This window comes from Barbatula barbatula (genome assembly GCF_947034865.1).
Source record: "Barbatula barbatula genome assembly, chromosome: 14".
Lineage (NCBI taxonomy): Eukaryota > Metazoa > Chordata > Actinopteri > Cypriniformes > Nemacheilidae > Barbatula > Barbatula barbatula.
In genome coordinates this window covers 4,042,939-4,067,018 of record NC_136777.1, presented here as the reverse complement: position 1 = coordinate 4,067,018, position 24,080 = coordinate 4,042,939, and the positions used below count along the sequence as shown (strand labels likewise).

Genomic DNA, 24,080 nt, shown 5'->3' with positions numbered 1-24,080 from the left:
AAGTATGTATGTGCAACAATAACATGCCTAATAGTGCTAATGTAATGTCTTAACATTATATTGGTGAGACAATAAGGATTGTTTACACTTTTAGTATAAGGGGGTCCCTGCTCCATACATCTTTTATCTAAGAAAAAACGTTGAAGACCCCTGCTTTAACCTGTTATAGGATACGTGTCCTTCAAAATATCTTCCATACTGGTTTAATGAGGGTGAGTAAATGATTCATCATTTTTTGGTGAACTGTCCCTTTAAGAGCAGTCATCAATACATTAATTCTATCAACACATCTAGGATACATTTGATCCTTTTTTTGTCTCAGAGCAGTGTTTTTTCTTATTATATATAAAGTATACACACACACTAATACAGTATATATATATATATATATGTATAAATATGTACGTTCTTGTGTGTGTGCACATATATATACACAGTATAGCTGCGTGTGTGATGGTTTTTTATGTGTGTAGTGGAGCTGAATTGAGTGCAGTAGAGGAACATTAGGAGGGTGTCAGAAAGACTGATGATTGCAAGTGTCCCACCCAAAGACTGCATAAAAGCCATCTCACGCTCTGTTCTCCTCTCGCTCTCATCCACCTCTGTTCTATCTCTTCTATTCTATCAGAGATTTCATCGTTTCCGTTTCACAATCATCTCAACGGGAAAAACGGTAGAAAATACGGTTAGAGTGAATCTCATAAATCCTGTTAGGAACATGTCTGGGTCACTTCAACCTTAAATCATCGAAATGCTAAATGATATTTTGTAGGTTTTCTATTAGGTGTTCCCAATATTTCTATAAAACACAACAGGTTATTTCAATACTAAACACCGAAACATCAATATTTCGGTCGAATTATTTTTGCAACTTAAGATATTTAGTAGTAATAGTTTTTGAGACATTCGTTTTATATTTTTGTACTTTCTGTAAAGCTGCTTTCGACGATGCACGATGAGAAAAGCGCTATGAAATAAAACTGAATTGAATAGAATCTGTAAACGTTGTTTATGCTTGGCAACATAAATTAAAACTGTCATAACACAAAGAACCCAGAGAATGTGCATGTGGACAGCTGTGATAAAAAAGTTTCTATTAGCTATTAATCTATTCTTTAAAGTAGAGCATCACCTTACACATCTGAGCCGAATCGTGAGTCAAACTCGCTCTCTGACTCACCCGACACACAGAGAGATATTGCTCAAAGTCTTTTCCTCTAGATGGGAACCCACATAAATTCTCACTAAAACCTGTCTGGCACTGCAGTGCCTGTGTGTGTGTGTGTGTGTGTGTGTGCGTGTGTGTGTGTGTGTGTGAGGAACTGGCAGACGGAAGGAGGAAAAAGTGCTTCATAGCACTTTGTTCCTTTGATCCGAGAACAGGAACAAGAAAGAGGAAAACAAAGGCAGAGAAAGATTTTACTGCTGACAGGAATCCAGAGAAATATCACAAAGCTGCAGGTCCACAACAAGATGCTATATTTATGAAAATTGACTTATCTGTCAGATATGATGACCTCTGCATTTAAGCCTTCCAGTGAGTAGTGAACATAAGCACTGCAAGTTGTGAACACACATACGCATGGAGCAGTGGGCAGCTATCTGTGCAGTGCCCTTGCTCAAGGGCACCTCAGTTGTTACCCGCCGGCATTGAGAATGAAACCGCCGACCTTTGAATTACATTTGTGTATGAACTGTGCTATATAAATAAACGTGCCTTGCTTTGATCAGGCATTTGATTGAATCCATATAAACAATGAAAACGTCTATGAAACGTTCAGGTGTAAATTAAGAAAAAAGGTTTAATCGTTTCAATGAATGAAATTACACCCATTATATTACTTTGCATTTCGCATTTCACAAATAACTACAAATTTACAATGCTAAAATATGAATACTCTCCAAGAAGGCATGTTCATGAAGCAAATGATAACGTCTTGCCTTTTTCATTTAATTTCACTATAAAAGAACAAGACATATTGCAGACCAGTTTCAAAAGATTCACCCTTAGAGAACCACATAGATCACTGAAAAGAGTTTTATCCATCTAGCATCTACACATCCGTGCACTCACCCTGACGCCCATGAAGCGATCCCGCAGCACGATCCAGGATAGTAGAAAAACGAAGGCTTTGTTACAGCAGAAGAGAGCCGATACATCTGTGGTGTTGATCTTTCTCAGAGCCTGGAGATACAGGTAGTTTGTCAGGATCCACAACAGCCCAAAAGGGACCACTTTAGTGAAGAACACCTTCGCCGTCAGTCCATCGTCCCCAAAGAACCGGCAGCACTCTCTGAATACACCAACACAGATGTAAATGAAACATCAGTTCTCTGTCCAAATCACACGTTACCGTTTCAAAGACCATTCCGTGATTAAAGGAACACAGTGAAAATGAAGCAAACATGATCAGGACTAGCAAAAATATATCGCTGCTGTACTTCCGAAATCTTGTATCTCCATGTGTTGTGATAATTTTTTGCCATAAATCATTAGTCTTAGTCACATATTATATTTATATTTGGATGTCAGGGTTCAAAATTTGCATTACATTTACTTTATAACCACCATTTAACCCTTTAATAAAAATGTTTGCCGTCTCAATCTCTGTAAGATAATGGAGAGATCTCTAAATACATCTTAACATAGTCTCTCAATAAAATTATTAAACAGTTATTACTTGAGGGTGAGTTTTAAATGGTCATTTTTGGCCGGAGTGCCCCTTTAAGTGCATGGGTTAAGGTATCATTTAAAGGACTGCATGTAAATTGAATAATTAGAGAGGTAATGCCCCAAAGAATACTGCATAACAGGTTTTACGCATCTTTTTTACGTGCAGCAGGAGATTTTCTAAACCGGCTTAAATAAGCAACAAGTAAGCAACAAATAAGCGTATGCTTAGAATTATAGAGACACAAGAGTAAAGTATGGAGTGGGGAAGTCATCCGTGCATTATGGCACAATATTCAGCATCACAGCATAACAGTATCTGACGTGCCATGAATTCCATCAGTGTCTCTCAACAGACATTAAAAGGTCTCCCTACAAAAAAACAACAACTGGTGCCAGGAATACTTACCAAACTAGGTATTTCAATGTCAAATTATCACATCAGAGGATTAAAATATTGCGGTGGATTAAAGATGCTATGACATCTACCCACATACTTATAAAGCGGCTTGCAGATGGAAAAGGGAATAACAACTGAGCTTTATTCTTCCGGTCCTTACCTGAATCTCTGTTTTGGTGACTGTTTTTCCGGGCCTTTGCACAGGTGACCAATGTAATACAGCGGAAAGAAGAGGCAGTTCCACGTAGTGGCGAACCACGTGAGAGTAAATGGGGCATCATACTGCTTGAAGGTCAGTTTAGCCAGCTGGGTGGAGCCTGCCCATGACGTGCACACACATATCACCATGGCCACGCCCCATATTGCTTTTCGCACCTGGACGGCTGTCACTCGCACACAGCAGCGTAATCTCTGCCTCCCTGTGCCAGACTCCGCCGCTGCTCCGGCCCCCACCGCCTGTGCTTCGGCCGTACTCGTGACGTTCTCCCGCGGCCGGTCCTCCCCTGCAAATCAATACAATTTTTAAAAACGTTGTAATAGAATACACAAAAAATGTGGCTTAGTAAATATCACAAAAATAAACAGTTATATGAACTTAATTTTTAACTTAACTGATTTTTGCAGGGAAACAAATATTTTTTAAAATGGAAAAAAGGTATTTCATTATCTAACTATCTTTGTAATATAAAGATATATTTATATTTAAAAATATAAATGTATATTTCTGGTGAATTCTTATAGAAATATTTGAGTTACTCAGATTTACTTACTTTTTTACTTCCATGTTATATTTATACAATTAAACAGTATATTTCATTGATCACACAGCTTTAAAATGTACACAATTTCTCGTAAAATAAATGTGTTGACGTTTAAATACATTTTTAAGAGTGATAGATAAGAGATGAGAAAGAATGCAGATGAGAAGGAAACTTTATACATTTCACCTTTAATGATTTGGGCTAGCCTAGTTTTAGAGGTTTTATCACATATACTTTAACTTTTACGATAATTGGCCAATGCTACTGGACAATAAAAACACTTTTAGTAGGACTGTTATAAAAACTTCCATTATCAAAATGAATTGAACTGAATATAATTAAAACATGTTATTTAAAAGCAGGGATTGAACTCAACCTTATGTTTATCCATTATTTAAAAAAATACATTTGTGTTTAATAGCAGGTCATATTGCCGTATTACAGTACACACATTCTTCATCACCTTCTACACTGCTGGAAAAATAGAATGAAAACCATTCATTTCATTGACTTTTAAAGAATCTCTCCTGCCAAAGAAGTGAAACATCACTCGCTCACCCGCCGTCCCTGAAACATCCAAGAGGAAATCAATATCACAGTTTACTCATTCAACACAGAAAGTGATTCAAACTGCCAAAGGGAAGTCCTTTATGATACAGAAACCCTGAATAGAATCCGTCTAGACCTGTCATTCAAGGACAGCCGTGTTTTTGTTAATGTCAGATATGCACATTTCAAGTGTCCTCTATTCATTGATAAACACCCTTAAAAGCTCTTACACGCTCGGAATAATGGAGTGGAGTAATTCCTCCGCCTGTCTCTGAAGTATCTCATCAGCTTATTCATGAGGAGAACAAGGTGCATTCTTAACACTGAAGCATCTGGTTACTCTCAAGAGATACATTAAACACAAGAAGATACTTAACAAGACTATGAATTCACTTTTTTTCTTTTGTCAAGAACTTGGTAATTCACAAGAGAGTAAACACTGTCTGAAAACACGACTATGTTCGTCTCTCTCTCTCTCTCTCTCTCTCTCTCTCTCTCTCTGTTTTAAGAGAGATAGACAGAGAAATGGTATGGCCTCAAAATGTAATCCTAAATCAAACTGCAGTTTGTGATCTGCAAAAGGAGGAAAGTCATAGAGATTTGGAATGACACGAGGGTGAGAAAATGATAAATACATTTCCCATTAAAAATCTGGTCTTCCACGTCTTTTTCAAGAACACACAGAGAATGGGTCAATGATGCCTGTGTCTTGGATTAAAACCTACAACCTTTGGGTCTTAAAGAGCTCCCAAACCTATAAAATCTGTCATCATTCGAGTTGAACACAAAATAAGGTATGTTGAAGAATGCAAACAGTTGTGGGGTTCTTTTGACTGCCATTGTAATGTTTCTGTCATGATCGGGGTGGTGAAACAAGTACAGAGGACCCAGGTGCAGACAGCGGGTAAGGGGTTAACACGAGAGTTTAATAATAAATACAAAACAAAACCCACGAGGGGGGTAACATAACAAAACAGGGGGATATGATAACAAGACAGGACTAATAGTACACTTAAATAAGACTAAAATTAACTATTAACATGAACAGACCACACCAAACCAGACCAGAACCAGGAACTCACCAAACAACCACAATGAACCAACACAAGGTTTTTCACAAATCCTGTTCACACTTCGGACAGGTGTGTTAAAACGTGTCAATAAACTACTAGAAGCCATTTCTGCCCTCTGGATGTAAAGCCTGTTCTTGTAAACTCAGTTCTTTTTGCACCGTAAAGGGGAGGAGGCATATAAAAGTGTTGTGGATGAGTTTTGAAACTGGATTTTAGGATTTTATCGTTAAAGTATTCTCAATGGGCTGACAGGATAAAAAATCAAGTGCTTTCAAACTTACTAGAAAGCCGCAAATCTGAAAGTTTAAAGCCATCAGAAGTGATTTTTCACGCCAACTCATTCAAGCGAATCCGACCTCGTCCTCAATCTCTTTTAAAGTACCTATAAAAAAAAAACACTTACTAACCTCACTATTCTTAGCTTTGTATACTGTGCTAGGCTTTAATGGACTAGTTTGATGCACTTATGTATTTTGTTGCCTATGTTGTTATAATTGCTTCCAATGTTTCCTCATCTGTAAGTCGCTTTGGATAAAAGCGTCTGCTAAATGACTAAATGTAAATGTAAATGTAAAATGAAAACAGTTTCAAGCTTTATATGCAGGTTACAAAACTGCCCGTTTCATAGTAATGAATACAAAACATTGCTGGCGTTGAATGAGCACTTCCACGGTTTATATTTCAAACCGAATCACTATTTCTTCATTCTCCTCATAATGAACTACCGCCACCACTGCCTTGAACATGAGGGGAATTGTCTCACAGCGACAAATGTGTGTGGTAACCATGGTGACCGATCATCAGTATAATGCTTTTACAAATCTCTCACGACACACATACACACATACTGTAGACATCTGTCTGGAACAACTTTATATTATTTTCATCATTTTATATGCCATCAGAGACTTAAAAAATGAATGCGATCCCAACCACATTGTTCTCTGTATCTTTATCGTTATAATAATTGTAATTCAATGCATCAAAAAAGAAGGTCTAACAAAGTAAATTCCCAACGAGGGCTGTTGTGAAAGCTCACGGTTACCAAATGCAACAAAATTTCAACGTGAAAGAACCTCACTCAGCAAATGAATCAGAACCTCACTCAGCAAAAACTGGTACGGAGACACAATGATCTCAAAAAGTGTCAAGACTGCCATTTGATAGATGCTAGTATAATGAGCCCAAAATACAAACCCACAAGCAATGGAAAATGATTATAGTTTAATGAATTTTCTTCACACAGAATTTCGACATCTCTTTACTTTTGGGGAAAGCCAGCGTGTGCCTCCAGCACACAATGGCATTCGAGTCCTAACAACGGGCATAATCCATCCATAATGGAACCCAGCCTCTGGCGGAAGTCATTACGTCCAATGATTACCTGCTATGCATGGGCAGTATAACCACCCTAAAATACGAGTCTGTTTTACAGAATGAGATGCATATTATTAATGATTGTTTTGGATCATAATACATGCACGCTGATAAATGGACTATATTTTAACTGGATGTGAAACTTGATGTCATTTTATCATCTTGGCAAATGTAATCTCAAGGCTCAGACAACATGCCTTACCCCTCGTAACATCAAGTTTCACATCCAGTTAAAATATAGTCCATTTATCAGCGTGCATGTATTATGATCCAAATGTATTATGATTCACATTACGGGCGACAAAGCGACATGATCCCATTCATTTCAATGTTCTAGCGACGCAACAAAGTTGAGAAATCATCAACTTCGTGCAAATAAGAGCGACTTAAGAGCGAAGATGGTAGAGTTGACGTGATCAGTGGATGTCGTCACTCAGGCTGACTCAGCATTAGAGATCTCTCTATGCTAGACTCAAGCAGACGACTCGTAACCGACTCCAAATTCAGCACGTAAAAAAAAGACCAATTTCATAATTTTTTCTTTTATCCCCGGGAAATTCCTACGTTCAAGCATAACTTGATCCTGTTTTGAATGTGCTTCTGAGCTGGGGTTATTATTCTGTAACTTTCCTCCCTCCTGTAAGTCTCTGCAGTGCTGATCTCTCTTGCTGATAACAGCCAATTCTTTGTAGTGCCAACTCTGCTCTCTTTCTCTCCTAAGTTCACGGTGCTCAAGCAGCATGAAAAGCCACAATCCTGTGCGTCCTCTGAAAACGCTGCCTCCACTTGGACACACACTACGGGGTAGGGCCATGTTGTTTTGTAATGGCAGCCGTTATCATGTCAGTAAGCCGTGGGACATCACAGCAAGACTTCAAACAGTTGAAATATGAACAAACCACCATCTGGGTGACAGAGGTGCAGCTCTGCAGTGCGGTATGCAATGGATTCTGGGAAAAGCCGAAAACTCAGTAAGCTTTTAGTGGATTTCACTTTCTGAAAGGAATATAGGTTAAATGTAAGATACACTAATAAAAAAGATGCTACAAGTGGTTCTCTACAGTGATGCCAATTATATGAATTCTTCTGTTCTTAAAGGGATAGTTCACCCAATTTTTCTTTTAGTCACCTTCTTGTCATTTCAATTCTTCTGCAAAACAGTGGCGGTATCCATTCACTTCTATTGTATAAGCACAAAACGATTAAAAGTGAATGCGTACTGCCATTGTTTGGTTACCAACACTGTGTTTTGCAGAAGAAAGAAAGCTGTGCAGGTTTGAAATGTCAAGAAGGTGAGTAAATGCTGACAACATTTTCATTTTGGGGTGAATTATCCCTTTAAAAGAAGTCTAAAGAACGTTTACGAAACAAATAAATGTTTGTGAAACAGAAAGGTTCCTCAGATATAAGACCATATAAGAATATAAATATACGCATTTGGACAAATATGGTTCTTATGATATGGTGAAGTATAATTTTTTTAAAGTCACCATGAAATCAAAAAGGAAAATTGTTTTACACGTTGCAGTGATTGTTTTAAATGTTTCATCCGTGCACACCATTATTTAAAAAGAAAATATTGCCACTTGTAATCAAAAACATCAAGCTCCCTTTCCCCTCTCAACGACAACTCTTCAACACATGAAGTGAGCTACAAAAAAGAGGTTAAACTATACAGACTGTCCATTGGCCAGTCATATTTAGCCCTCCCCTCCAGGCCCAACTTACAACAAACCAATCAAAAAGGGAAAGGCAAAATAAACCCGCCCTACATTTTCACTCGGATATACGTCACGATAAGGAAAATAAGTCAATCACAACTTCCCCGTCGATTATCATAAGACACATTTTCATCTTGTTTCTTAAATGGAGATAATTTGGCCCATACGCTTACAATATATTTGCGAGAGCATTGATGTTTGCACGTTTTTTGTGATAATTCTCTCTTCAAGAATGTAATAGGTCTACAGACAGAAATATTGAGATGCTTTTAAGTTTTTCCCTAATATTACAGCTATCCAAGGAGAGATTTTTTTAACTGGGTTTATTATAAAGTACAATATAGATCATACATAATAATACCTAAATTACATCTAATATCAAAGCTAACCGTGATTGGTCGCTTTACATGTCTGTCAGAGGGTGACGATCTGCATTGATTCATTAACCTTCTGCATTCCAGACATCCATTACTAAAGTGGCAGATGCCCTCATAAATCAACATTCATTTATGCTGACACAACCCATTTGTTTCCAAACTCTTTGTTTGTGGTCTGCAGTGGTGCTGTTCCAAATTTGTAAAGTGCCTCGAGAAGACAATGTCTCCAAATGCAATGAAAGGAAAGCATTATTCAGCATTACAATATAAAGCAAGGCTTGATAGAAAACACTGTCTCATATGCACATTATTATGCATTGATAAATAAATAGTCGCCATATAAATCCACTTCCATATACTGTTGTGCATATCATCAATTTAAATGTGTAGTTCACTAACAGAAGTGCAATCATGTAAACAAGTGGCTCATGTGTGTGTGCAGCAGGTCAGAGAAACCAGTAATGTCCAGCTGGTAGAACAGATGTCCGGGATGTCACACTCTGTTGTGACCTTGCTCACCTCTCAGTAACACAATAGAGAAAATCATAACCATGCCAGTTGCCCGCTGTGTGTGTCCGAGTACCAACGCTCAAACCTATGCCCACGGACCACCAGTAGGATCTTTACGCCTTTAAGTCGGTCAGATGGTCCCGGCGTGTATCCCAAGCACGCTCTTTCTATGATATCTATATGTCAAAGTCTATCTGATCCATCTCTCCATCTCATTCCCCGTGAAAGTGCTCCAGCGCAGCCTCTAACCCCTGCAGAAGACACGCTGCATTTAAAGAGACTGGAGTCCCGCCAGCTTTGCCTGCCCAGATCAATACGTAATAGATTGCCTGCGAATGCCCTGCTGCATTTAATTGATGAGCTCTCGCCGCAGGTGTCTCCCAAAGAAAGCGTTCCAAGCTAATGTTCCCACAGTAATGTCCCCAAACCCTCGAGCACGCTGACAGTTTGCTCGTGAGCTTTGACTCAAATACTAATCCAGTTCAATCCGTAAACACTTCGGACAGGTGTGTTAAAACGTGTCAATAAATTCCAGACGCCATTTCTGCCCTCTGGATGAAAAGCAGTCCGTCTGTTCTTGTAAACTCGGGTCTTTTTGCACCATATAGGACACAAGGAGAAGAGGCATAAAAAGTGGATTTACATAAACTTTATACAATGGCATCCAAAACAACAAATGCATCCCACCTTTCTAGAAACACGCACCTAGATTACATACTATATGTGACCCTGGACAGCAAAACCAGTCCAAGGGATAAAAGTTTTGAAATTTAGATTTTTACATCATCTGAAAGATAAAAAATAAGATTTCCATTGATGTATGGTTTGTTACGACATTTGGCCGAGATACAACTATTTGAAAATGTGGAATCTGAGGGTGCAAAAAAAGCAAAATATTTAGAAAATCCCCAAATAAAGTCCTTAGCATAGCATGTTACTCACAAAAACAAATGTTTTATGTATTTACCGAAGAAATATTTTCATATTTTTTTGGCTATTACTAAAAATGTTCCCGTGCTACTAAAGACTGGTTTTGTGGTCCAGGGTAACATATAATTGATATATCATTATACTGAAGAATACTGTATACATTTCCATATTCCTCAATGATGCGATCTATTTATTATCTCAATTATTTTTAGTCATCTATGAGATTAAATGGACAAAAAAAACGTCTCTTGCATCTCAGATATTTATCCCAAGAAATATTTCACAATCTCAACAATGACGCAAACTGAGCTCAGATCTTAACAGAATTTTGAATAAAAAAACTGTGCGACTTTCATAACTTTGGATGTTTGGTTTTATAAAAGACATTTTTAAAAAGACACTTCACTCAAAAATGAAATTTCTTTCTTTTTTTACTTACTGTTTGACTTCCAATCGGAAACCATTGACACATGTCTCAAAATATTTCACAGAACAAGGAGTCAGGTTTTGAATGACATGAATAAATGATGATTGTTGGGTGAACTATTGAGTCATTCTACACAGTCTATGTCTGTATTTATTCTTCATTATAGTAAACGCAAAGAACCCATGGAAGACTGAACACTGCAGGGGTCAGTACACCAGTTTTTCTGCTCAGGTGCCCAAAAAGATCTGACCAATAGAAACCGAAATAGGTTTTCCGCAGCACAAACAAGATTGCTGGAAACTGCAGAACTGTGTTCTTATGTTACTCTATTTGCTGATATTTCTTGAGGCTTTCAGAGTGAAACAAGGGAACAATATTTGTACTGATAAAATGCTCTATGCTCTGTAATCCACACAAGCCAAGCCTGGATGAGATCTCTCCCCCTCCATTGTACCGAACGGAGACAAAGCGTCAGTTTCCACTCACGCACAACGCCTCTCAGTCGGGATTACGTGCATCCACACAAAAAACTATCAAAGGCAACATGTTAAAGTTATTTAAAGCGAAAATGACTGGCATCAAACCGATACTCGGTCATGAGTGACTGGCGTGAAATATATTTGATTAAAATGCTGGGTTTGTCAACAAAAAGAAAACACAAAAATGGCCCATTGGCTTTCAAACAGGGACATGTAGTGCTATTGGAAGCCAATATCGGAACAGAAAGACGTTTGGCATTGAAAGCGCATGAGTCACATCACTGTAATGACTCACTGCAGGTTTAAAACAGCTTTATATTTCTGCCACCCTGCATCAGATTTACCGCCTGATGGAGTAACAGCTCGGGCTTAAAGATCCCACCGGCTTACTGTGCGTGTTGCATCAATCTTAGTGCTAAAAACTAAACACCGAGTTTTACTAAGAACTGTGCTCGCTGTTAGAATTGTTGTTTGCATGCGCTATAGCTCACTGGAATACTGGATTCTGATCGGTCCGTTGGACCATCCAGCTATCTGGTAACCCTCAACATGCACTGCACAACCGTGGACTAAAGGTAATTTTGTATAGAATCTATAGATAGAAATGCAATGTAATATACATAAATATGTCTTTAGAGGTGTATAAAGACCTTTCACAATGAAGCATTATGTTCTTATTACCTTCGAATGAGCTAATTCTATCCCCTTAGATGGAATTCCCCATGTTGTTTCTACAGCTGTCTTAAATGTACAAACTGCCCTACAGAGTGCATTTCATTAATACGTTATCTACTACGGCAAAGAAGCGAAAATGTGACGACATCTTATTCCTGTGACAGCCACCGTAGTGCTTCAAAAGGGAGGGGTGGAGTGAGCCGTTGGTAGCAATTTGCAACCTCACCACTAGATACATTTAATTCAATGGACCTTTAAGTGATAACCTAAATTTGTCATTTCCCTAAAATCATAATTAACACAATATTACTATATATTTTGTGTCCAATGACTTATGTGCAAAGTTAGCCGGCTGTTACCATAGTGACCGGTTCACTAAAATAATCACCCATACGTGATCAAACCCACAAGGCTCCACAGGACTGTTCATTTCCAGTGTTTATTAAGAGTACAAGCAATTTGGCTGTAGACAGGTCAAATTACAATAAAAAGAGAAGACCCTTGGGTCTGAAACCACAGATCGATGATGTTTAACATCCCCAACTCATTCAATGAATTAAACATAAAAACACTCAAGTGTATTAAAGTCTTCACTGATTCCCTACCAGCTTTTGAGACCATCTGTTGATATAAAGACATAAATGTGTGTGTGAAACAAAATCGGAAAGAATATCAAAGTACAAAACAGAGCAATAAAGAAAGTACAAATAACAATCTTCCAGCTGTCTCACAGGCAAGCTTACAACAAAGACTGTTGAATTAACTCTTTGAGTTTGATACAGAACACAAAACAAAAGCTTTAGTTGCTGGAAATATCCAGACATCTGCGATCACAATATAAATCTATTCATGACAAACAGGAAAGATCTAAGGCTCTAGAATACACACTTGACCAGTGTATTTCAATATAAATAAGATCTAAAATATCCCATAAATAATAATTAAGTGATTTTCTGCCAAGTATCTTCCTTAAGAGACCGAATTTAGGTCTGTATTTCAAAGCATTCGTGAATCACAACTATTTTTAATTGGGTTTTTGGATTGTGCATTTTCCTTAGGATTCTCAATACATTCAGTGACAGGTAAAAGGTCAAAAATGTATTCCCCATACTGGCAAAAACCACCACGACAACAGAATCATTTATCCAAACATAGACAAAAAGAATGCTGTTGGGCACCATCACACACGCAGGAACAAACGCACACAGACACTTTCTTCTTTTATTTGGATCCACAAGACAAGCTACAAAAACAGAATCCAAATACCTTGGGAAGTCAGTTTGCAAGATGACAGGTACTCATGGCAAACGTATTCACAATTTATATTCATAAGGGTAGACGAATCATCTTCATTTCCATATTTGCATACTCCCTATAATGGATGAGACGATGATAGTTACAATGATAATTAAGTTGATGAATAGCTTCAACCAATGGCTGATTTTTCGGTAATTTGGAAAGAAAACCGGTATCCAAATACGGATCAAAACAACAGCCACCTCAATGACAAACAAAGAGTCCAAACCTCGTTTACAATCACCATGTCAAGAGTATTTGGAGGGTTTTTAAAATGGTCTCTGTCATCTACGTTGTGATGAAGACGGTTCAATTTCCAAATAATTTACAATCAGATCAACCAGGCGATCGTGTCTGGCCACATACAGTCCTTTATAACAGCAGCGTCCATTTAAGATGTGAGTTTCACTTTCCTGTTGATTTTGATGTAACAGGGAATAGAGTTGTACTTTGATGGAAGACATTGTAATCATGCTTTAATCATAAAGATTTGAATATCCTCCGAGATTGAAGAATTTGTCAAGTCATAATGGGACACTTAATTGGAGAAATGCTAATGTTTGCCTGTAGTTTCAAGCTCATCCAGTGCTGGGCATTTTGGGTTCCTGTGAGGTGAAAAAATGAATTCATCCATCGCAGTAAAATGGGATCAACTAAATGTAACAACAGATTTCCATTTTTATTATTACCGGACTCAATAATATATAGTAATAAATAATAATATTGTATAAGTCCATAAACTGTTGCAATATTAAATCTGACTGTGTAAACTGGACCCGTTTGTGTGTCTGCAAGGTAGTCCTCCAAACAGTTCAGAAAACAGGTGTGATCCTTCATGCATGAAGAGAAGGAATGATTTGTATGCTGTCATCGAAATACCCCGAATTTAAAGCAGAAAACCCTTCACTCTGTCACATAGGGAAATCCTCATCAATTCAGAGCACATTCCGGTTATCCACTCCTACATTTCACTTCTTCAGGTAACCCTTCACGCAGAATTCTTGATGTTTTTTTATCTGGATTGCTCTAAAAGTTTCAATAGCAAATAAACGCAGAGGATTTGAAATCGTATTTATTTGTGAAAACGATCCACTTATGTTGATATTGCAATAAATCCAAAAGCGCATAGCCCACCAGCCAAACATCTGCACTGGCAATGCGTAAAGGAGACCTTTGGTAACCGCATCAATTAGGATGATTAGCGCGTTGTAGTTTAAACGAACTCAACGATAAATACTATTTAAATCATCTTAACACATATAAATGACATTAAAAAGGCGTCAGGAAGCGTGTTAAATCACGAATCGGGTGCGCACATACCTCTCACTTTGGTCAGGGTCAGCACCGGACTGTTGCAGGCGGACAGCGGCGCGACCCGGGCCGAATGTTTCTTCATTGTGACGAGCTCGGACAGACAGAGCTCAATCCGCATCGACTACATCCCTAAAGCCGATATCTATCCAAACTGCACGAAGTGTGAGGAGCTCACGACGTCTCCGGCTCTTCCTCTACCCCTGAATTCTGCAGGAATGGGTCTGGCTCCCCTCCCACCAAACACTCTGCGGTATCCTCCTTCATTCGGGCTTTATGCGCGGTGACTTCTTCACTCGGGACAGTCACAATGCTGCAGATGGTCAGTTGGGCGACTGCATTCCATTTCTTCTGCCCTACGAAGATTTCCACACGTGTTTGACATCTAGATGCCTTCAATGATGTCGATCCCGCCAGCTGCGTCGCCGCAGACGCATTAACCTTTTTAATGAACCATTACCTCCTTATCAAATGTAACGTTCTAGGGAACCAAAGACAGATGTCATATTCACATTCGAGTGTTTATCCAAGAGAAAGTGAACTAAATACTATATAAAATGTGAGATACACGTTCATTAAAGTTAATTTATTAATTTAATTAAAATCATTTAAATAAAGAGAATGATGCATGCTACGCAGTCTTGGTTATTTGCCAAAAGCTACCTTTCTCTGCCTTATTACTCAATATAAATGTCAAGAATTGTATTTATTTAGAATTATATATATTATATGATTTAATATAGCAAATGATATATGATATTTTCATATATGAAATGGTATTTAATAATATTATATTGTATATACATATATATTTAAATATTATTAAATACCATTTTTAAAAATGGGAACAATCGAAGTCTTGTTTTTTTATGAGTAATTCACCAGCAGATTTAGAGTTTACAGGGGGTGGGGATCTCCAACCTTCATAAAACCTTCATGCTACCGTATATTTTTATTCACTAGATTTCTTACCATTTTCCACTCCTGTTATTAAAGTTATGAATGACCGAACATATGGTTAGAAATTGACGTGGTTTGTCATGGAATAGTGTGATGGAGAACAGAACAGGATCTCTGGAGTGGAAGATCATTCACGTGTCATCTTAAAGTGTATTTGACCAACATCTGTTCCATCATGGACTAATAATATATGATCACAATTAATATTATACTAAATAAACTATTGTGAATAATCATTCAACACAAATGTCAATGAAACATTCAATAAGTGACGTCTGCCATAGTATTTCTCTGAATGTCCTTGTATGCCTTTAACATTGTGTTTGCGTTTTCAAGTGCCATCCTAAAGCTAATGTATACTGCCCTTCAGGCTGATGATGAGTATGTGATAAGGGTTGAAGATCATGTATAGTGACAGCAAAAGGATTTCAATTTTCCTTCCAGATTCTTTAGTGTCCACTGCACTGCTGGATTGTTTGAACTCATGGTCGTAACGGACATTTCAAGGTTAATTTAAACCAACGGTTGGGTTTATCCATATTTCATCCAACCATGGGTTTTAAACACCCCAACATTTTTTAGAGTGTGCATTTATGTACATACAGTATACAGTGCATTTGTTAGCAGACTGTGAGATTTATTTTCTATTTTTTGATCTTTTTTAAAAATATAACTTAAAGGTCGAGTGTGAAATTTTGGGCGGATCTATTGACAGAAATACAATATTATAAACATAACTATGTGTTCAGAGGTGTATAAAGACCTTAGAAAATGAAGCATTGTGTTTTTATTACCTTAGAATGAGCTATTTCTATCTACACCACTGCCCTAACATAGAATTCGTCATGTTGTTTTTACAGTAGCCATAAACGGACAAACTGCACTACAGATCACATTTCGCAAATATCTTCTTCAGCAATGAAGCGAAAACATGACAACATCTTAGTCCTGTGTCAGCCACCGTATGGTGCAGGGGTTGGCAAGTAAGTTGGCACCGGGCCAAAAAAACAAATTAGCCGCTAGAATAGATAATTAAATAAATTAATTGATGAAAAATGCAACTAGAATAGCCTATTTTCAAACATATAGTTTTATATAATTATAAGAAATTCTATTTTCTACACAATTTACACACTGCTGGGGCACGCTATTACATCATCTCCAGTTTTGGTATAGTGTTTCAAAAGGGAGGGGTGGAGTGAGCCGTTGGTTGCAATTTCTCAACTTCTCCACTAGAGGCTGCTAAAACCTCCACTTCGCTCCTTTAAATAATAGGCATTGATATGACAGCTTATTATTATCCTAGTGAGAAAATGAGTTTACCCAAAAAATACTAATTAACATTTATTCACCTTCATGTCATTTCAAATCCATATTACTTCTTCCTTTAAAAACACAATAAGGAAATGGGAAATATTGGCACTGCTCATTATATCATAAAATCAGGACAAACTATTTATTTTAATTGGTTTTGCATTTACAGGATGGGTTTCAGAACCAGTATGATTAAACAATGACAAAACTTTCACTTTTAGTAGCATTTAGAATTCCCACAAATGTACTTTTTGTTAAAGTATTATCTGTTTGGCTGTTGTTCGTAACTGAAGGGAATTCTGTTTATGTTACACCATGAAGTGAATTTGCTTGCTGGGAAGTCGGCACCAGAAATTACCGTCATTTGAGGGGGCGGAGGGAAGCCTCGCTCGCTCACGACAGCATATCTATTATTTACTACACACAAAAGAAAAGAAGAACTCACTGGATCCATGAGCAAATTCTCAAGGGTCCAGATTTCTTCAGACCTAACACTTTTATCATTAACAAACATGTGCATTCTTTATTGAAAATGCGCTCGGGCATAACTAATAAAATCGGCAAGGGGGAGTGAGGGGTTGCCAAACCAAGTTAGCAATAGAGATGAGCATCCAAAACATCAAACGTACAGAATCATCCTCCTACACTGCGGTGCCCACACGGGCCCCTCCTGAGCTCAGATGTGTGGGCATATATATCTGCATCCCTATCGCCTGCTTGCAATTTTTGCTGAGGGTTGGCGGCGGCTTTTCTTATCTTCGGGTTGTTAAAGGGACAATTCACCCAAAAATGAAATTTCAGTCTTCAGATCATTGGTTCTCTCCCTGTCTTTCCTGACTCTTGTATCAATGCTTCAGGACGACAATTGTTATTTAGTGCACATACAGAGAACTGAAATAACAGAAGAAACCCTTATTGCCACCTTCTGCAAATCCATTTAGGCCTATCTCGCTTTTACAGTGAAAACGCGTTTCACGTTCCATCAAATCTCTGCAGCAATGCAGGTGGGATGTGAACCAATGGACAAAAATATGGGGACATAGCCATCATATCTATAATACAAGACACACACCCAAAACAATCCTATTTCAGTTCGGCCGGATGCACACTTTTAAAGATCCTTTCATCAGCTTTTATTGTTATGCACAAAGGCTAAACAAATGGCATTTCGCTGTCACGTTGTGCTTTTGTATTCCACAATCACTTTACCTAAGGGGAACGATGAATTTAATAGTGACTGCATGTGTGTGAAATAAAACCACTACAAATCGTCATTAACTTTTTTTGGAAGGAAATGACAAAAATGTCCTCAGGTCAGCAGAAACAGCAGCTTTTGTACCGGCAATCAATCTCACATTGTCTTGGTTGGCTGAAAAATTATGGCGTCCTCTTTTCAAAGCTCAGCACTTTTGTGAACGCAGTGATGGGAAAAGAGTTGTTTAAACTGACTTCATGGTTAAACAGAGTGATGGATGGTATAGTATACATTGACGAATATTTTTTAAGCGTTTTATGTAAGGGAGCATATTTAACAAAAGCCAGGCACGCCTTGTAATTATTGCCTTCTTAAGATGAATCCCTTTTGCTAAATGATTAAAGGTAAAAAGTAAATGTGCTTGTTTGTATGACATAAAACCGCGAAGAAGTGCAGAGTGCCAGGTGAAAGATGGTCACTGTAAACACAAGAGGGACATCTTGTGGGTGTACAAACAACTGGGCTTACAGACATGCAGATATTCTTTGTGCTATGAAAAATATTGCTTTTGGTAAATGGAGAAATCAATGGGTTTATGAGGAACCTTTAAATCATGCCTCAAAATCTTCCCTTTAACTTCAGCCTATTTTAACTAGAAATCTTAGGTTTTATTGTGACTCTTATGACAATGAACTCCCTTTATCTCAAATTCTAACAACAATAAAAAAACTTGTTCCCATAAATGCGTCGTGCCTATATGTTTAGCTGTTACAAAATGCACAAAAAAATGTAACACACTGCTTCTTGGGGCTTATGGCTTTATTTTTGCTTTAATATGATGGTATTCTTTGAAAAACCCTGATATACCACCCATATACCATAAATGATACAAATGATATTGCAATGAATGCTTATGTCATCCCTGAATTATGATACTTCCATAGTGCTTTTATAGATTTGATTTCCACTTTATTGAAGAGCTTTCCCTCACCAACGCTACTGGCATAGTTTCTGCTTGTATTCTGTAATTGGGCAGTAGGGGGCGCTGTGATCTCATTCTACAGTATCTCCAGAGCAACATGGGCTGAGGGCAGAAACACTAGCACTAAGAGACAAAACAGACAGAAACACAAAGCAACTGATTTAACAGGACCTAGGAGCCTACTGTGCTTTGATACGAAATAGAAGAGCTTCTGAAAAAGAGAGAGCAGAGCGACAGAGAGAGAAATTGAATTGTCATGGTGTCATTAGGAGAACGGTCGTCTTATCAACATCGCCATACAGATAGCACACACATGTGATCAAGACAGAAGAAACAAGACAGAACAACAGACTGGGGACATATAAAACGGTTGATGAAAACGCACTACAGATGCACATACACACTGCGGATATGGTTGTCACTCTTCTGTTGGGTGTCTAATCTTGTTCTGTACACACAATGCCTATTATTTCATGTTTTAGCATATTATTTCACTTTTTGTTCCTATAGTTCCCTTCCTCCCTGTTCATCTGTGGGACCTACCCATCTGGCTCATATCAAACTCCCATGCCCCATTTCTGCCATCAGCAGCTATCTGTGTCCTGCCGGTTCCTTCGAGGACTATTATTATAACACAGAGTGGAAAATTTACGGGTATAATATATCAACTAAATCCACCTCTTAAGGTCTTTAGTGCATAGCAACATCAGTCTGTAACAATAACGTTGACCTAACAATTCACACCAGCTTTCCTCCCTCAACCAACTCCACCTTGCTCCTTAAATTTTGGAAAAGGATGCCGTTCGTTTAGCTTTTTAATTTGACACGCGTGATGTTTTTATCGAGGCCTCTTTTTACGATTTAAATGTACAGTGCAATTCTTTAAACTATATGGAGTGACATGGTGTATAAAGACATCGAAACCACAGTCCAAGACGCTATTGACTCTATGCTAAGGAAAAATCTCGAAAATGTAGAGTAACTAACTATATTAAATACCGCTGCTCTCCTTCTGAAACCTTGTATCTTCACATTTCGAGATTGTTTTGCCATACATCATTATTATTTGTCACTCTTTATGTTTGTCACTGGGTTTTGCAAATATCGAACTAATAAAAAGCACTATAAAGTGACACAGTATGCAAAAATTATAAAGTGCAATGTTTCTTCCATTTCCTGAAAAACAGAGAATTTGGAAATACAACATTTCAGAAGGACAACAACAATATATAATATAGAACTAAATTTAATATTTTACTTTTATTTTAGAAAAACATGCATCAAGGAAAGTGCCGTTTCATTTTTTAACTAAAAATAAATCTAGTGCCTTTTAACTCATGAAGACTTAAGTCCTGTCCTTCCTTCACAGTATTACAGGTGAATATGTACTAGAACAGAATAGTTGAGATAGTGCAGCTCATCATAATTCTGAATTCAGCATTGCAAATATTACCAGGGCAACGTGTTTATACTCAGGAGTTTCATACAGTAACATCCAGCCTGGTCCTTTGATCTCTCTTTCTGCATTCTGATTGTATTTAACTGTTCAGACAGAAGGCTTTCAACAACCATTAAGCTGGGTTCCTGATCAGGCGAAAAAGTATCCCTCACCGCTGCAGCTGGTGCCTCTGGCTCGATATCAAAAGAGAGGAGCAGGTGTGCTCATACCTCCACTTGAAAGGTAAAAAGATTAAAATCAGAAAGATATGCCACAATGCACCATTAAATGCTGAATGGCATGCTCGATTTGACTCTGCATTCAGCTACACTGGTTTTACTTTAACACCCAGAATTACATAAGGGATAGTTTACCAAAATTCATCATTTATCCACCCTCATATCATTCCAAACCTGTATGACTTTCTTTCTTCGGCAGAACACAAGAACGTTGGTAACCAAACAATACCGGCCAGCATTGACTTGTATGAACACAAAACCAATGAAACATTTCTTAAAATATCTTAGTTTGTGTTTCCCTTGAAAGTGAATCTGGTATGAAAACATTCCATTCTGAATGATGCTTCTCATAAACCACAGGGTTCTCTCTCTCCGCACGATTAGACAAAACCTGTTATTTTCATTCTTGTAAATTTTGTCTTTATATTAAATTAAATACGGTTTATATTATTGTGTAATCTGGCCAATTCCGATTTTAATCGACTGTCATGAATCAAAACTATAACAATAACAACTCAACCAAGCATCTTGTTTACCTGCCATGCATTTTAATGAATACATATTATTTTTGAGACAAACGCACTCCATTGAGTCAGCGTTCCCATTTTGCAACATTTCTGGCTCATTAAATATATTTTCTCTATTCGATTGTGCTGATGCTGTAAGCCATGACTCGCATACCTGCCAACCCTTCCAGAAACACTTCTGACCTTTCCAATGTTGAGCACTGGAGAGATCTAAAAGGCGAACGGCTCAACTCTCCATTCTGCATTTTTAAATGCCACAACCTATTCGCAGTTAAAACCTATATTGGCATCGAATAGGAGGTGATCGGACTGCAAAAAAGGTTCATTTGTAGTTTAAGATGATGAAGATGATGGAGAGGCACGATATCCGTGTGGGCATTCTGCCTTAGGGGGGCAATGGAGAGGGGTGGTTTGTTTTTGTATATTCTTGCACCCTCCCCCATTGGCTGTCGTGTTGGATATGTCACCAGTGTTGCTCTAATTGCCTGCTTGTCCTGTGTGCATGAATGCATAGTGAGTATTACACGCATTAGGATCGCACTGACTTTACATAGACTGGCGTGGTGGTCTGAGCCCATTGACATGTTTTATAGTGCTGCCAATTTCTTCTCTTAATAACTTTTTTCCTCAGGCTGACAACTTGACAAACACTTAAAACTGCATCTTCGTAGTGCAATATTACCACTGCAATGCAATCTGATGCGTGATATCCACCATTTTTAAATCTGTACCGTAGATACTGTCACGTTTTCCCATCGCACTTTTTATATCCGTACACTACAGACATTATTGTCTTTCCCAACACAAAGACAATACAGTATATTCTCCTATAGACGGTTTGAACGGCAACAACATAAACAAACGTTACGGGCCAAACTTAACTTCGGATAGACTGCCACAAAGAATCAATTACCTAGAAAGTAGATTATTTTATTGCAGTAATAATATAAATTAAATATAAAATACATTTTTATATTACTAGACTGATAAACAAAAAATGAATGGCTAAAAACCAGACTAGACAAGCCATGCATTGTGTGTCCAATGAAATATTGAATAATGAGTGTAATGTCAAAAAGCATTTTTGCATGAATTCATCCACAATGCTTTCGGTGGTAGGAAATATGCAATATATTTTCATGATTCTTCTGCCCTCGGTTGAGTGTGTGGCTACTCAGCCTATGCAGCGAGCTAAACATACAGTAAAAGGAGGTGGGACTCAGGATGACAAGACACAGCTTTTTTTACTGTATGTTTAGCTCGCTGCATAGGCTGAGTAGCCACACACTCAACCGAGGGCAGAAGAGTAAAAAGATTGTCTACCTATCAAGCACCCAAGATGTCTCAGCCTGAAGCTACACCGCCTATGTCCCAGCTGGTGGCCCGGTCGGAGTGCTACTCACGTTCGTCACGGCGTTCGTCCACCAGCCAAGCTGCAGCACGAGCCCGAGCAGACGCAGAAGCCGCCCGCACCAGAGCACAGTACGCCAAACGCCAGATCGACATGGAGGTTGAGAAGGCGCGCATCGAGGCAACGCTAAACGCTCTGAAGAAAGAGGGTGAGGCTGAAGCAACGCTCGCTGCAGCTCACGTCCTGGAAGCGGCAGCTGACGAGGAGCACCACGCCATCGATCTCACACAGCAAGGCATCTCCCCTAAGACACCTCCTTCCATCAGACGCGCTCAAGACTATGTGAATGCTCACTTCACCAACTCCAGTTTGCAAGGGAAAGGAGAAAAGCCTGATACAGGACAACTGGTCAGTCACGACAGCTCTCGCCATCTACAACCGAGCCAAACACCAGTCGCTTCCTCTCCAGGTGAACATCCAAAGTCCCCTCCTACACACAGAAAAATGGACGTCTCACCCCAGCCTAGACCTTCAGTGACTCCTCAGACTGAACTGTCGGATCTAGCCACCTACCTAGCACGCCGTGATATGCTGACAGCGGGATTCAAGGTTTTCGACAACCGTCCTGAGTCCTACTTGTCCTGGAAATCCATCTTCTTCAACGCCATAGGAGGCCTCAACCTCAAGTCCAGCGAAGAGCTTGACCTGCTTACCAAGTGGCTCAGCGGGGAGTCACTTCAACACGCTCTGAGGATCAGGGCGGTCCATGTGAACAACCCACAAGCAGGCCTCCAACGTTTGTGGCAGCGTCTAGACAAGAGTTATGGCTCTCCAGAGGTAGTCGAGGCGTCACTCTTCCAACGCTTACAGACTTTTCCTAAGATATCCAATAAAGACACTCACCTGCTGCAGGAGCTTGCAGATCTTCTGTTAGAGTTAGAGTATGCACAAAGTGAAAGTTATCTGCCAGGCCTTAGCTTTCTCGACACCCCGAGGGGGATAAACCCGATAGTCGAAAAGCTCCCTTACGGACTCCAGGAGTCATGGGTGAAACAAGGGACAAAATACAAAAGGCACAATAATGCAGTTTACCCACCCTTCTCATATTTTGTTCAGTTTGTAAATGACTATGCTGAAATGAAAACCGACCCTAGCTTTATGTTACAAAGCTTAAATATAGTTGCCCCAAGAGTCGATAAGACACTGGTAAAACCAGCCAGATACGGAGTTCCTGTTGCAGTAAACAAAACAGATATCAGTCAAACGAACGGCACAGTTCGAACATCCGTTCTCAATCCGGACAAGCAATGTCCTATTCACCACAAGCCCCACTCACTCGCTAAATGCAGGGGATTCAGGTCAAAAACACTGGACGAAAGAAAAGGTATTCTCAAAGAACACTCGATTTGTTATAAGTGTTGTTCTTCCACAAGTCACAGAGCTAAAGACTGTAGAGCCATTATCCAATGCTCAGAATGTAATAGTGATGTTCACGTGACCGCCATGCATGCTGGTCC

At 38.7% G+C, this 24,080-nt stretch overlaps 1 protein-coding gene across 2 annotated transcripts in view; it reads right to left on the bottom strand.

The window, feature by feature from the left end:
- The window catches only part of slc35f3b (solute carrier family 35 member F3b), a gene marked incomplete at its 5' end in the record, with an annotated part of 56,286 nt that overhangs the window by 4,759 nt on the left and 27,447 nt on the right, over positions 1 to 24,080 (bottom strand). The window contains 3 exons of one of the 2 annotated variants that reach the window (XM_079473725.1): positions 2,075 to 2,294; positions 3,232 to 3,574; positions 14,567 to 14,642. In XM_079473725.1, the coding sequence (XP_079329851.1) occupies positions 2,075 to 2,294; positions 3,232 to 3,574; positions 14,567 to 14,642 (639 nt within the window). Of the gene's footprint in view, positions 1 to 2,074; positions 2,295 to 3,231; positions 3,575 to 14,566; positions 14,643 to 24,080 lie in introns of those variants that run through there. The other variant, XM_079473724.1, reaches the window with a different exon arrangement.